The sequence below is a fragment of the Dermochelys coriacea genome, chromosome 5, assembly GCF_009764565.3.
Source record: "Dermochelys coriacea isolate rDerCor1 chromosome 5, rDerCor1.pri.v4, whole genome shotgun sequence".
Taxonomy (NCBI): Eukaryota; Metazoa; Chordata; order Testudines; family Dermochelyidae; genus Dermochelys; species Dermochelys coriacea.
In genome coordinates this window covers 24,165,113-24,181,240 of record NC_050072.1, presented here as the reverse complement: position 1 = coordinate 24,181,240, position 16,128 = coordinate 24,165,113, and the positions used below count along the sequence as shown (strand labels likewise).

The 16,128-nt window shown below is 43.7% G+C and overlaps 1 protein-coding gene across 3 annotated transcripts in view; it reads right to left on the bottom strand.

The window, feature by feature from the left end:
* TARS1 (threonyl-tRNA synthetase 1) overlaps positions 1-15,754 on the bottom strand; it is a 28,009-nt gene extending 12,255 nt beyond the window's left edge. Inside the window, exons 1-10 of one of the 3 annotated variants that reach the window (XM_043514700.1) lie at positions 15,321-15,754; positions 14,197-14,274; positions 12,437-12,627; positions 10,686-10,809; positions 8,147-8,268; positions 7,715-7,832; positions 5,174-5,238; positions 4,974-5,052; positions 4,130-4,276; positions 3,013-3,111 (exon numbers count right to left, since the gene is read on the bottom strand). In XM_043514700.1, the coding sequence (XP_043370635.1) occupies positions 3,013-3,111; positions 4,130-4,276; positions 4,974-5,052; positions 5,174-5,238; positions 7,715-7,832; positions 8,147-8,268; positions 10,686-10,809; positions 12,437-12,627; positions 14,197-14,274; positions 15,321-15,710 (1,413 nt within the window). In that variant the 5' untranslated portion in view covers positions 15,711-15,754. Of the gene's footprint in view, positions 1-3,012; positions 3,112-4,129; positions 4,277-4,973; positions 5,053-5,173; positions 5,239-7,714; positions 7,833-8,146; positions 8,269-10,685; positions 10,810-12,436; positions 12,628-14,196; positions 14,275-14,873; positions 14,919-15,308 lie in introns of those variants that run through there. The other 2 variants (XM_038403018.2, XM_038403017.2) reach the window with 2 other exon arrangements.
* Positions 15,755-16,128: the final 374 nt, after the last annotated feature.

Genomic DNA, 16,128 nt, shown 5'->3' with positions numbered 1-16,128 from the left:
GGAGCGCTCTCGCCTGTACTGCATCAGGTTGGTGCTGATAAAGTCCAGTCACTGGACCGGGGTTAGTATGCCACTACAACTAAGTGAACCTTGGAGACTACCCTGAGTGGAGCAGTCTGTACCTATAAATGCTCCTGCCCCAAAGATAAGCTGTAGGAAATCTCCTGTACGATGGTTGTATTGAGATATGGAGGTAGACACCCTGTAGGTTCAGGGCTAGAAATCAATCTCCTTACTCTAGAGCTGGTCCAAAATGCTGAGAAGTAAGTAAGGTGACTTCTGAGTGGCGTGACAGGTGTATAGATGGCAGCTGATACTGTAAGTATCATTGTTCAGGTCCCTGACCAGCTCATCGAAGTGCTTATAAGAGGCAGTTTGAGAAGTCATGGACTGGGGTGCAGACTGTTCTCACTTTTAAGCCCTGGGCCTCTTACACTGTGACTCATAACAGCACAAGGATGGTGAATATTGAGAAGATTGTGATCTGTAGAGTGGTTGAGAGGTATATCTTCTCTTCTGTTCTACAGTGTAGATTCCTAAGGAGTGTAGTGCGGTCCAAGAATCCTTCAGGATGTGGAGAGAAAAATCTGTCTTCTCCGCAAAGAGTTTGGCCCTTCAAATTGGAAGTCTGTAGCTCTTTGGGTAATCTAGAGAACTGTAGTGAACAAAAGCAAAAAAAAAAAAAAAATACAACCAACCTCAGTACCACTGTCGTGGAGACTGGGAAGGCAGCTGTAACAGCTACATCCAGTGGTGTCTCTAGGAGCGATCTGGCTATTAACTGACCTTCTCTAAGAATGGTCTGAATCCGTTCTTTTTGTTTTTCCAGTAACGTTTCAAACATCCTGGGTTTCCCAAGATTAACAAAATTGTTTTGGCCATGACAGTTTGGTAATTTATGACTCTAAACAGTAATGTTGTTGATGAATACGCCATCTTGCGAAGCCTAATCATATGGAGTTGACTTGGCATTATGTTGCTTGCTTCATGCATTAACCACATCCACTATGATGGAGTTGGGTTGTGGATGTTGAAAAAGTCTGCCTCTTTGGGTAGAGATGTAGGGTTTTTTTGTTTACCCTCTGTTGCTGGTTGGTGCGATGGAGGTTGGCTCTGCCAGATGATTTTGGTAGAATCTAGAATCAGCTCATTAATTGGGAGGGCATTTCTAGATGAGAACGTAGTGGGCAGAATTTCCACCAACTTGTGATGTGTATCTGCTACCTCCTGTAAGGGAATCTGCAGCTCGTCTGCCACCCTCTTGGTAAGATCCAGAAAGTTCTTAAATCTTTACCTAGTGATGAGGGATGGGCAGCACAGTCTCATTTGGGAGAGATGAGGAGAAGTGTGCTGAAGAGGTAACTTCCTCTTCAGGTTCCCCCCCCCCTTCTCCCTTCTTTCTGGTTCTGAAAAAGCTTTCTCCTGTCCTGGCTCAGGTGCTTTCCTGCCCTGGCTCAGGTGCCAGGCTGTAGCAAACCTTCTGGTGGACTCTCCCTGAGAGACACCGGAGACAGTCGCGCCATGTGTGTGTATATATACCCGAAGAGTTACAATATGGCCTTGGGAGGGAGAGGCAGGAAGGCAGGCACGGGAGGTTGGCGTGATGGAATTGGCGATGACCCTTGTAGTGTTGGGAAGTGCAGAACACTTTCTAGATGGGAGTTTTGTTGCATCTGGTAGCAAAGGGTTTCTCTATGTCGCTCTTTTAGAGATGGTACGGTAACTGTCCCCTCTGGGTGCAGTAGTTGCCCAGAGAAGAGCTCAGAGCAGCACAGAGCTTACAGAAGCCCCTTGTCAGTGCTGAGAGCAGAGCTCAGAGCAGGGCAGAGCTCACAGCAGGAAGCCCCTTCTCAGGTTTCAGCTTCCAGAGCTTCCTCCAGAACTGTGCGGCAGCTGAGCTCACAGCAGGAGGTTCCTCTGCTGGTATTGTCCTACGGAGGTGGCTGCTCGCTCTAGGGAATCCCACTGGCTGGCCAGCTACTTGGTGCCCGGTGCCGAGACGGCCGCACTGGGGAACACCCTTCTGGCTGGCCAGTTGTTCGTTTCCAGGGGGAGTCTGCTGGTGCCTTTTTTCCCCTCTCTCTCCTCCTCTTCACTACTCGACCCCTTTTGAAATGAAGGCTCCGGGGATGATCCGGGGTCAACACCCACCGGGAGTCCCCTGCACACTGAAGTGTTTTCTCTTTTGGGAGGAATTTTGACTTCAGCTCCCAGCTCCTGTGAGGCTGCAGTTTTAGGTGTGGCAGGTAAAGCACTTCTGTGAGGGTCTCCCAAGCACAGTGAGTGTCTGGCCATTGCAGGAACTGACTCCTGGCAGGAGAGGCACGGCTTGGAGCAGAGAGCCAGGCAAGCCCCTGGACAGGGGGTTGTCATCCTCTAGCAGGGAGGAATATGCAGAAGAACATTGTCTTTACTTTTTTTTTTTTAAACTGAAAAAGAAAATAATTATGAGTCTATTAGATGCCTGGGGAGGGGGGGGGAGAAATGTCCCCAGACAGGGAAGGAAAGTGAAGTTCTTTTCCTTTTTCTCTTTAAACCAAAGGAATAAAATAAAATAAAACAAAACACAAGCCTGAGTACTTTTAGGGAGAACAAAGGTAACAAAACAAACACTACTTATGCTAATCACAGGTTTCAGAGTAGCAGCCGTGTTAGTCTGTATTCGCAAAAAGAAAAGGAGTACTTGTGGCACCTTAGAGACTAACAAATTTATTAGAGCATAAGCTTTAGTGAGCTACAGCTCACTTCATCCGATGCATCTTATGCATACTTATGCTAATGACACAGATAAGGAAGGGAGGACTCCTCCTTCCTCAAAGGCCAAAGCCGGTAGAGAAGGAAGTGAGGGGGGCTCCCGCCTGTGCAGTGCTAAATAGCCTCTAGGCAGACCAAAAGCACATGCAGGACACTGCTACCAAAAATCTTTGATTAGAGGTGCAGGGGCACACAGACACCTAAAGTGAAGCACCCATAGGGACACTACTTGAAGAAGAACCAAAAGATATTACTTACCCTGATGAATTCAATTAATGTGTTATAGATGTAAGCTCCCTTTGGCAAGAAAAAACAACTGCCAGGACTGAGCTCATGGAAGAAATATAGTTCTTGGTCCTGTAGGAAAACATTAGTACATCTTAGTTTTATCAGATATGTTTAGATTCTGATCATACCCTTTTCCTCTCCCAGTGTTACAGCTAAAGTCAGGCCTGAAACGTTAGTTCTTATTACATATCACTATCCAGACTACAGTTTTGTTTAATTTTTTGAACTTAAAATACTGTAAAGTAGCAAGGTGCAGTAGATCTGATATGCTTCCCTGTGTAAATATCCCCCGTCATGAGCGATCTGATGGTTGGCGTTTAGTTTTCTATTTTAATATAGATGTTCCTATATATACCTGTCATTTCACGTATCTGTGTGCGATGTCTTGTTAACTACACCCCTCAAGGTTCATCTAATCTGCTATTACTACTAACAATAACTAGTCCTGCTGTGACATTTTACATCTCCAAAGCACTAAACAAACAATTAATCAGTAAGCTGATACTTTGCTAGATTGTGTTCCTGCTTTAGAGCAGGAGATATTTTAGTGTGTTGTGGTCTCTTTTCTTCAAGTAGAAACAGCAGATTCTGTAACAGTTTATTCAGGACTCTATTAATCACCTTGTCTAAAACAATGCATTTTCATGAAGATGATTTTATTTTATTGGCAGACAAAGAATAAAAAACATGGCGCAACTGTGAACACTAGAAATCATCAGCAATAATCAAGAAGAAAAATATAAGAGTATATAATGGATTCTAGAGCTGTACAAAGAAAAAACTCAAAGCAACGACAAGCTGTAAGAGCCCCCTCTAGGAACGAGCTTCCTCTTGGGCTTCAGCATAGCACTAAATAGCCAAAAACTCTCTAAAAAGATGCTTAATTTGTCTACAGTCCATTGTAGGGGTTTGGGGACTCTGTTCTGAAGAGGATAATCACTTAATTATGCAACTTGTTACTGTATTTTCTGTGAAATACATCACATCTGAATTCTGAAAGTGTCAGCAGATAAGTGCTGTCTTTCACATGCCCTGAGTAGTCTCTAGACAGAATTTAAAAAATACACTACCAGCAAGTTTGTCTTACCCGTCCAATCTTTCTGTGATCTCGATTTTTAGCCTCCTCCTGGAACTTCTCCCATTCCTTTAACATTTTTACATCTGGGAATGAAATTCCATAAAGCCTTTGGAGGGTTTCCATATCAGACTTGCCTTCCCAGTATGTTGAGGAATTCTGAAGACAGACAAAACGGTATAGTATAACAAGGACAACAGCACCCTCCATTGTAACTGCCACTGTACAAGTCTGTGATATGTTCTTTAGAGGCATGCAATAATTAAAAACTAAACAGCCATAGTTAAAAAATGAAATTGATAAAGGCACTATGTAAAAAGAACACAAGCATGAATACAGAGCTCTTAGATTTCGAATCATGATGAAAGCTAAATCTACACATTAAAAAATTACCTGACTGTAGCAAAGATGCACAAACACAAGTTGGCTGGCTGTGTGAAAAGGTACCCTTTATCCTGGTACTGCTCTGTGCATGGTCAGTTTCCCTCTGGCTGCTCCAATTTACAGTAAACTGCAAGGAGCAGTTACAAGGGGCAAAAATTATAAGCCAGGATTGGCATAGCATATGGGGTACCTGGCTACACCTCTTTTCCTGAGTCATGTTCCCTTTTCTGCTTGCTATCAGCAACGAGCGTAGGCTTAGGCCCCCATAATTTGACTGCACCACTAGAAGGTCATTCTTACATCAGGATGATCCTCCCTCAACTGGGCTAAACTAAGTTTATGATCAGATTATACTAGCAGTGTCACACAAAGTGCAAGACCCCCTCCAACCCCAACCCCCAGGAGATTTGGCCCAAGATGTCTACAGATAAATATCTTTGTTTAGAATTAGGCACAGAATCTCAGTGCTTACTTTATGGATTTTTAATGCCTTTATTTTGCCGGTATGTCTGACATGAGGGCCCCTGCATAGATCTATCAAGGGACCACACCTGTGAAAATGCAAAGACAATGCTCAGTTAGCCCACATTATGTTAGTAAATACTACAGACACTGACATTATAGTGTATATATAGATATAATTTTTTTTTTTTTTTTTTTTTTTTTTTTTACCTGTACACTGTAGTAGTTGGAGTGTTGACTTTTTCATTCAAGATCCGACACTTGAACTTATTATACTGGGAGGGAATAGAATGGTAGAGTCCATGTTAATTCTTCACGATTCGAAACTGAGATTCAAATATCAAATATTCAAAAGTATTTGTTATGTGCTATTGCCACTGTATGAAAGAATCTATTCTACTAATTTAAAAGAACCCTTCAATGCATGTTCATGAACAAACTAATTCCCCTCCTCCTATCCCAGATGGAAGAGTATCCTACAGAATGGGCTAGATATAGAGATTAAAGGATGGAGACCAGCTTTTTGTGGCACTTGAGTGTTCATGTATGGCCTCCTATTCCAGGTATATCTTCACAGAGAAATGCAACTTGCATTTTGCTCTATATGGAACAACACAGATTCATCTTGATCTCTGGCCGTTGGGTTCCACAGCTAAAGGCACTCTTCTGAAAAAGCCTTTCTAATGCTAAATTCTGAGAGGTCTTAAACACATGCAACTCCCATATTATTCTCTCACTCAAGGAACATATGATGGTGTGGTATGAAGCTTTTATCAGCATCAGTTTTGGATGGACATACTTCTGAGGAGTGGCAAAGTTCATTCAAATCACTTGGAATTTAATAACTTGTACAGTATATACGAGTATTTAGACAAAACACTCGGGACTCTATTCACAAGGAGGACCGTGGTGTTTCTTTTAAAAATAGGGCAACCAACTATATTTATGTTGTTTCCTTTGAAGCTTCTCCCCCGCCCCCCAATCCTTGTGTATACACCAGTATTACTGCAGCTGATCTCTGAAAGAAAAGTAATTCGGCTGACAAGCACTTAACTTAAGAGCCAACAGAAGTCTAGAAAACATGACCTATAAACAAACCCAATTTTTTCAGTCTGGAGAAGAAAAGACTGAGAGGGGACATGATAACAGTTTTCAAGTACATAGAAGGTTGTTACAAGGAGGAGGGAGAAAAATTGTTGTTCTTAACCTCTGAGGATAATACAAGAAGCAATGGGCATAAATTGCAGCAAGAATGGTTTAGGTTAGACATTAGGAAAAACTTCCTGTCAGGGTAGTTAAGCACTGAAATAAATTGCCTAGGGAGGTTGTGGAATCTCAATCACTGGAGATTTTTAAGAGCATATTAGACAAACACCTGCCAGGGATGGTATAGATCAGGGTTCTCAACCTTCTCTTTCTGAGCCGCTCACAACATGCCATAAAAATCCCATGGCCCATGTGTGCCACAACAACTGTTTTTCTGCATATAAAAGCTAGGGCCAGCATTAGGAGGTAGCAAGCAAGGCAACTGCAGGAGGCCCCACGCCACAGTGGGCCCAGCGAAGCTAAGTTGCTCAGGCTTCAGTTTGAGCCCCATGTGGCAGGTCCCAGGCTTGAGCCCCATGTGTCAGGGCTTCGGCTTTCTACCCTGGGTCCCAGTAAGTCCGATGCCAGCCCTGCTTAGTGGACCCCCTGAAACTTGCTTGCAGCCCCCGCAAGGGGTCCCAGTCCCCTAGTTGAGAACCACTGTCTAGATCAGTGCTACTCAAAGTGGTGGTCTGCGGACTGTTCCATCTGCTGTCAGTCTGCACGCACATTGGAAAAAAAATTGCCGGTCCCCCATATCAGATAGCTTCAGAAGCACTGGTCTAGAGAATACTTAGTCCTCCCTTGAGTGCAGGGGACTGAACTAGATGACCTCTCAAGTTCTCTTCCAGTCCTACAATTCTGTGATTGTATGATTTTCATTTCTTCTAAGGTCTATTCGCTGTTAATACTGAGCAAATGGAGTTCAAGCAAAAATGCTACAATGTTGGAAAATGCTTGTGTCTAATTCAGCACTAGTAGCAATCATTGTGTATGTCACGTATGTCCATCTAGTGAACATTACAGGATAACACAAGAGTCCTTGTTGCTTAAAGTAGTACAGAAATTATTTCATACTCAGGCTTAGTGCTGTCATGTGAAAATTGATTTTAAAAGCTCGCTGAATACAGCTTCAAACATCTGCAAAGCCAGCACTAATAAATTTGTTCGTCTCTAAGGTGCCACAAGTACTCCTGTTCTTTTTGCGGATACAAACTAAAACGCTGCTACTCTGAAAACTATCAGTAGTGTTTTATATTCTCAAAGAGTTATAGAACCATCCCATTCACGTTCACAACATCCATGTAAGCTATTAGTCCCATTTTGAAGACAGGGAAACGAAGTAACAGAAAGACATCTTGCCCAGGGCCATGATGTGCGTCAGTGGAAGAATCAGATTAGAACTCTGGTGTTTCAGGAACACAGTCCCATGATTAACCCTCATTCCCGTCATTTAAATAAATGAATTGGTATATGTGCTCATCTTTAAATATCCCAAGCAAACCCATATAAAAACCTACACCTTTGGAATTCTGTCAATTTGCTGCACACATCATCAGTGGTGCATTTTCACTAATGCTAATAACAGATGCACAGCTAACATTCCACAGCTAATGTTATTGTGCAGCTACAGTAAATATGAAACAACAGTCAAGCACAACCTACCTTAAACATTTCAAGTAGAGTTTCCTTCTTAATTTCCAGTCTTTCAAATGGTTGTTTTTCCTTCATGATCTTCTTGCATAAGGTCTCCAGAGCAGAGAAATCATTACTGGACACACCTCTACACCAGACAAAAATAAATTTGCATTATCTCTTACTAGTAATCTCTGCTGTAGATCCACACGCACAACGTATCAGCTCATGCACTAGAGTCACCGCAATGAGGGACATAATTTTCATCAGAAAAAGGGCTAGACAGAGTACTTTGCCCCAGCAGCAAGGGGAAGCAGGAACTAGACTGTGACTCAAACTCCCCAGATTGTGACTCCACCCACTCCTGCTCCTGGCACAGCACAGCTACGCATTCTGCCTTTTTCTTGGTCTGGAATATAGGGTTACAATCCTGCCTTCTGGAAGTGAAATGAAAGAACCTACCCATCCTCGAGGTACATGTCATAATAAAATCCATTTTCTATTGGTGGGCCGTAGCACAAACATCCACCATAGATTCGCTCCATAGCTTCACCCATTACGTGAGCACTTGAGTGCCAGTATACCTAATGAGAGGGATAAAAAGTGGATCAGCTTGAGTATTTATGTACAAAGCATTTCAAGATCCTCTGAAATCCGTACAGAAGTCTTTTGATGATTTGTTTTTACAGATATTTGAAGGAGGCAATCTAATCTAATCTAATATTACAGACGGTTGCACTGTGGGAAATGATTCACATATCAATTTGCCAATTTACCCCCCAAAAATCATGAGTAATTATCTGACAAACTGTACATCTTTACAGCTGTTAAGTACTGGAAAAATTTATTTCATAAAAGTTCTCTCAAATGGTTGGGGGGAGGAGAGAAAATTCACTTTGTAAGTTGCACAAATGTTAATTGACTAGCCTCATTTACTCCATTCAGATATCATCAATCTATTTTAAAATAGCAGCAATGGAGTGGTAATACAGGCTGGGATCCATGAAGGGACTTAGGTGCTGTGACACAGCATTGCAGCACCTAACTTTTAGGGGCCCAGAAAATCATAAAACTACACTGTGATTAACATAGCCAAGTTAGGTGTCTAGGCTCCTATACAATGAGTGGGGAGAGACAGGCACCTTAGAATGTGATCCACAAAAATTCAGCACACTTGGTGCTGAGCCTCCCAAGCTAGCCAACAGGAGATGCCAATGACAGAGAGTGTGCCAAATCCCGCTCCTCCCTACTGCAGGGAAACGCCTCTCTTTCCACAAATGGGAACCTACCTCCTGGAGAGTCAGGTGGTTTAGGCACCTATGCTGCGTCTTGCAGGAATGAGTTAAGTGCCTGCCTCACTCTACACAAAAAGGCCGGAGGAGGAAGAGCCGCCATCTGTGGTATACCTTTTAGCCCAGTGATTAGAGCACTCACCTGGGATATGGGAGACCCAGGTTCAATTCCCCCCTCTCCGCCTGAAGGGGAGAAAGGATTTGAACAGGGTCTCCCACACCTCTCAGGAATGTGCTGACACAACTGAGCAATGGGAGATTGATGTGGGGCACCCTCCGTCTCGCCCGTTTAAGCTGTTCTGCTGAGGATAAATACTGACAGTGTGACTAGGTGGGTGAGAGAGAGACACTCTCTGTAGTTCGGTGGTTAGGGCACCCACCTGGGAGATGGGAGCCCCTGAGTCTAGTCCCCCTGTTCCAATCCCTCTTTCAGTATTTCTCTCTCTCTCCCCATCCTCCCACTCCATCCAAGATTTTGAATGGGACCCAATCTGCTAGGCATGCTCAAGGGACACCTAATGGATTGGGTCCCACATATGACTTAGGAAGCCAAACACTAAGCTTCCCCCCGATGCCTCCCAGGTTCATGAATTGCTCTGGGGCTAAGGCAGGAGACAGTTGTCTGGACCCTTAGAGTGTGGCGGCAGTGTTCATGCCACAGGACCTAAAAGTTAGGGAACTTCTACTGTTGAAAGTTAAAACACTGAGTGAATTTAGGCGCCTAGAGGGCTAGGCAGCAGCCAAGTGGGAGTTTCATGGATCACAGCGGTGCTGCGCACAGGAACTAGGTGCTTAATACTGGAGTTTAAGCACCTCTGTTACTTTGTGTATTGTACCCCCACAATATTTAGTCTGAAAGATACAATTGGAACATAAGGTCTTGATCCTGCACCTGTGCAGGAGTTTGCAAAATCAGGGTCTAAATTGTTAATAAGTTTTACACATACAACATGGGATACATAGCAAACAGTCTTTCCACATGATAAGATTTTTTTGTTAGTTTATGTTTTCAATTAAAAATCAAATGAAGACAAAAATTACACTTGCACTTTAATTTTACAAAGGTACTATTTTTAGTTTTGTTGATAAATTAAAACCAAATCTATACAACTGCAGCATGTTTTTAAATGTACATACCTGAAAATGCAAAATTATGCATCTCACCATAAGTGTAACTTGTCCATGTTGCACATAAATAGCATTATTTTGTATGTAAACTACATGTCTGCAACATGGCAGAGTTAGTTGATATGGGAACAATAAGTATGAATTTAAGATCTCAGCTATAGTGTGAGTGCTGCTCATACTGAATATCATTTTTAAAGTGTACTTAATACTACTTTCCATATACATTAATCTGAATAAGCAAGCATTAAAATAAAGAGCTACATTTTTATGATGTGCAAAAAGATACTAATACAAAAAACATTAATGTAATATTAAGATTAAGATTACAGATTTAGAGTCTTATTCTCACCAGGAGAGTCCTAACATAGGCTTAATTACCACAATTGCCAGCATACATATATCTGCAGAAGCACACACCTTTCTTAAGAATTAGTTAGTACAAAATAAGGTACGTACTGTACAACGATTTTCATTCTTTATTCTACAAATGTTAAAGGCAGTTACGCTCACTGAGGACTAAATTCAGGTTTTGAAGTTGTCATCCAAGGGAGGGGAGAAACAGTTTAGTGGAAGATACTTACTGCTTGAGCATCCTCATCATCAAACTTAAGCAGTTCCAGGGTACAGTCTTCCTCCAAGGGACGATCTAGATCCCAAACCACTTTGTTCACTTTAGCAATAACAGTGTTGTCAGCCAAACCTTGACTATAAAATAAATAATTTGTATGTCAGCTATTGGAATCAACAAATGGAGACACACCCTCATAACCTTTCCCCTGCACAGTCAGGATGGGATTTTCAGGATGCTTAGTGTTGACTTAAGTCTGCTTCCACTGAAGTCAGTGGTAGAACACCCACTGACGTCAATGGAAGCAAAGTTAGACCAACATTAAGCACTTAAGAAAATCCCCCCCACAATATATATATATATTTTGGCAAAGAGCAGGAAGAAACTAAATGTAGTTTATTTAGCAAATTTCCCATTGAGAAGTACTCTTACTAACATATTTGACTTACTTAGGGCTGTATTTGCTGACTTTGCTAATATGATCCTTCTGCAATAGGAGATGCAGCTCTTTTAAGCAAGTACATGAATGAGATCAGTTTTTGTTTTTTTTTTAAACTTCAGGTAGGTACTATTTCTTTTACATTTGACTCCACTAACAAAAAAACCCCCAACAATTCTTAAAGATGATAAATTTGGCAGTCATTTGAACCTTAAACTGAAATTATTAAATGTTTGAGCAGATCAGCGGTTCAGATGGATTGACTGCAAGAGAAGAAGCACACCATGAGTGTTTCTAAAACACTTCATTTAGAGCTGAACAAGTCTCCAAGAAAGAACTAATCTTTCCTTCTTAGTTTATTTCATCTCAACCTAGAAGAAACCAACTCTACTGGAGATTATTTGACGTCTAAGAACCCTACCAATATTGTTCAGAAACACCCACTGATATCGAACTCACCCTGACCTTAATGGAAACACTAAATGAACATTAGGTACAATCTTTATTTTTATGATAAAGGGCACTAAATTAAAGTTTGAGGCCAAATTTTCAGAGACTAACGGTTCTGACAGATGAATAAGCATGCAAACAGCATGGGCATGAACTGACAGCCTTAAACATATGTACCAAGAAAGCAAAGAGATAAGCTTTTAAGTACAACGAATAACATAGCCACAATAGGGTTAGTGTTTCTATTTTAAAGTTTAAGGTCTTCTCATTTTAATTTTGAGCATCATAAAATATGATCATGAAGTTTTCCAAGATGCCTACTACATTGCCCAAAACTACAATAAAAGTTTAACCATTTGATATACATCCAAAGTTAAGGTAGTGCTCTTTTTGATGTGTGCCACACATATGTAGGAAAATGGTTTAATTAAGATATTTTTATGGGTGACTCTCACCCACCAGTCCTCCACATGTCAATGCAGAATAGATTAAGTTATACACTAGCACCCAATCCTACAAACATTTCAAGCATGTGAGTAACATTATTTGCATAGTTGATTAGTTCCCAACTCAACAGGAGTAGTCACTTAGTAAAAGTTACTCACATGTTTATTTATTTACAGGATCTAGCCCATAAATGATTTAATTTTAGAAACAGCATCTTCATAAGGCAAAGAATTACGTTTTGAAATGAGAAAGCTGTTTAGTTTGAATTTATAGTAAAAGCAAGATTGCTAAAAATAATGCCTTGAAGAAAATTAAGTTGTGCTAAGAAATAAATAACCCATCACGTTAAGGACTATAAAAGATCACAGATGCAATTTGCAGTAGTTCTGTCTGAAAGTGATAGCATAGGTCACAGAAGTCAGTCATACCCAATTCCACAAGCAACTTGATAAGGAGTGGTCTTCCAGGATTCAGCATCAACTTGCTTGCCATCAGGTAATGTCACTTTAATGGGTTTGCTGTCTTTGGCAGCTCTTTCTGCTAGAAGCGCATCATGTTCTGCTTTAAGTTTATGATACCTCTCTAGACGCTCACCGATATATTCAGGCCAGGGATTCAGCTACATGTAAAAGTATGGAGAGAAGGAGGAGCATTTAGCAAAGACTTGCAGTTCTAATGACAAATAACTTTAAAAATTAAGCAAAGAAGGTAAATTTTTCTGAAGTGTCTAAGTGATTTAGGAATCTGAATCTCATTGATTTTCAAGTCATTTGGGTCCTTATGAAAGTTTTAGTCAGTATCCTTTTTCAAAAGAGAGAGAGAGAGAGAGAGAGAGAGAGAGAGAGAGAGAGAGGGGCCAGGCTAGTTTCTTGGTAAAAAAAAAAAAAAGCAGCTAATGCAATGCAACAAGAGTTTGAGAAGCACAAATTCTACTGTAGCTTAAAATACACTAGAAAAAGCAAGCTGCTGACATTATCATCACAATAATAAATGGGGGTGGGGGGGAACTAACAGCACACTGTTTCAATTACAAACAAAAAATGTTTATAATCATATGCATCTCAAGATCTCCTACCTCCGCCTCCTAGAGGTATACAAATGCTGACTTGACCTTATTCTAATAAATCAAATCCTACTAACATCACAGCTAACCTGTACTGATGCTCTACCTTCCCTATCCATCTCCACTTCCTTCTTCCATTCCCACTTTCACCTGTAACCTGCTACTCTTCCACTCTTCCCATTTACTCCTTCAACAGTCTGCCTCCAGAAGTGTGGCTAATGTAATTTAAACACTAAGTAATCATAATTAATTTTAAGACAAAAAAACTTTAGCTAAATTAAGATTAAGATTATTTAAATTAAATAAACATTGACTTGTACCTCATTTATAATAATTTGCTTAAAATTCTAATATGCCAAATAATAAAGATTTCAGAAAATACATGGTTAAGAAAAAATATGCTTTTCATGTCTATACTACTATGCATTCTCATTTACTCAAAGTTAGAAAACTTAGCCACTAGAAAGACAAAGGTTACATCATCATTACAAATGCATCCCTCATCCTGGTGCAAACCCGAGGACTAATAGTAAAAAGGGAATTACTACAGACTGCTCTGCAAATGTAACTTGTTGTAATAGCATCAAAGAAACAAAAACTATTTTGTAACTATTTCGCAGCTGCATGTCATTACTATAAATCAGCTGGAGCACAAGAGCACCTACAATAGTAGGTGTAATGCAGCGGTTCTCAAACTGGGGTTGAGATCCCAAAGTGAGCTGCGACACCATTTTAATGGGGTTGCAGGGCTAGCTCAGACTTGGTGGGGGTGGGGCCAAAGCCTGAGCCCCACTGTCCAGGACCAAAGCCAAAGCCCAACGGCTTCAGCCTTAGCTGGTGGGGCTCAGGTTACAGGCCCCCTTCCTGGTGCTGAAGCCTTTGGGCTTTGGTTTTGGCCACCCTGCCCAGGATGGTGGGGCTCAGGCTTTGGCCCTGCCACCTGGGGCAGCTGAGCTCAGGCTTTGGTCCCCCACTCCTGGGCTCGTGATATAATTTTTGTTGTCAGACGGGGGTCGCGGTGCAATTACGTTTGAGAACCCTGGTGTAATACATTGAGGTCCTCGGTCCAATATCCAGCAATGAAATTAAACCGTTTAAAAGCACATAAATGAACTGGAAATTTACCTCTGTGCAACCTCCATCACCAGATCCTTCTTTGGTTTTCTTCTTTCCCCATTCCTTCTTTTCTTCCCCAGCAGCTATCTAAAAAGACAAATAAACTAATCTTACTTTACTCTCCTTTCTCAATGTCAAGTTTATAGCTGTATCTAACTGTATAGGTGAGGGAAAAGATGCCCATTGGTTTAAGCACAGCACAATTCAAAGGCTTCAGAAAGTCTTGAAACCGAACACCAGCTCTGACAAGGACTCTGCATATCCTCAGATAAGTCACTTCATCTTACTACCTCAGTTTCTCCAGTTCTAACTGGGCCTATAAGACTTACCAACTTGCTGTGAAGAACAGTCAGTAACCCCCCATTTCTAAGAGACACACTTTCTGTGCTTTGCTTTACCCTTGACGAACTAGGCAAGGTGCCACTATAATTGGCAGCAAGCTCCACAGGGCAGGGACTTTCTTTTTCTATCCACCTGCAAGGCACCTTGCACGGTTATGGTTCTAGGCATTTTTAAAAGTTAGTGCCGCCTAGAGCTGAAGGGCCAGCGTGAAGAGTCCCAAGCTCACATCACTTTTAAATCACTGGTTAAGAGATGACCATTTACACGGGAAAGGGGAATAAGGTTGGAGGGGATAGAAACAGACACGACAGTTACTTGGAGGTTTCGCTGTGCCCTGGCCATACCCTGTACGTGTTGTTTAGCAGGCTTTCCATCGGCTTTTTGATTTCCTCGGGGCGGGTCCCGCGCAGCCCCTGTGCCCGCACCGAGCCCCACTGATTTTACCAGGGATCCACGTTGGCAGGACCAGGGGAGCCCCTAACCCTGCGGGGCAGGAACCGCACCGTGCTGCGGCCGGGCGCTACCGGCCACGGCCAGCCGCCCCACAGGAGAGGGGCCGCGGCGGGACGCCCGGCGCCAGCGAGAGGGGAGCCCGCCACGGGGCCGGGCGGAGGGCGGGGGAGAGCTGCCTGAGGTGGGCCGGCCCCCAGGGGCGAGCCGGGGCCGGGGCCGGGGCCGGGGTCGGGGCGAAGGGGCTCTTCGCCCGCCCCCGGTTCAAACCCAGCCCGGGGTCAGAGGGGCCGCGAGTCCAGAGCGCAGGGGAGGGGCGCGGCGCTCACCAGGCTCCCTGCCTCCGCCATGCCGCTCTCCGCACGCAGCCGGGCCGGGTGCCGGTCGGAGCGAGGCCCTCGCGCAGGCCCAGCCGGATCTGGCAGCTGATGCAAGCGGAGGCGCGGCTGGTCCCGCCCCGGCAGCGGGAAGCGGGTTGGGGCCGGGCGGAACACCCAGCCTGCGCGGGGTGACCTCGGGGACCGCACGGGCCGGGGCTGCCCGGCCCCGCGTGGGCACCGCCCCGCCGCTTCTGGCCTGTCAAAGGGCCGGGCCCGGCGCCATCGCTCCGCCCGGCCTCCTGCCTGAGCGGCGTGGCCAGCCCGGAGGTGTGCGCGGGGCGAGCCCCTCGCCGGCCTGGGGCCCGGGCCTGTCTTTCCCACCCTACCGGCCACAGCCTCCTGCCGCAGCATGGGCGTGAGGACCCCAGCCCCTGGGCTAGGGGATGACAAACTAGGGAGCCAGGCCGGCAGCGGGAGCAGAGGATTGACTAGGCCAGACTAGGTCACTTTACCTGATCGCTCTGGTTACAGCGGGTGTGGTAACAGGGTCTCTGTGTACATAAAATCTCCCCACTGTATTTTCCACCGAATGCCTCCGATGAAGTGGGCCGTAGCTCAGGAAAGCTTATGCTCCAATAAATGTGTTAGTCCCTAAGGGGCCACAAGGCCTCCTTTTCTTTTTGCGGATACAGACTAACGGGGCTGCTCCTCTGAAACCTGTCAGCTACGCAGAGATCCTTGCCCAGGGAGCTTCTTAAGCTGGCCCCTTCCTCTCCCTTGTTCCCACCCCGTCATGCTACGGTGGGATTGCAGAGCTGAACTCCAAACC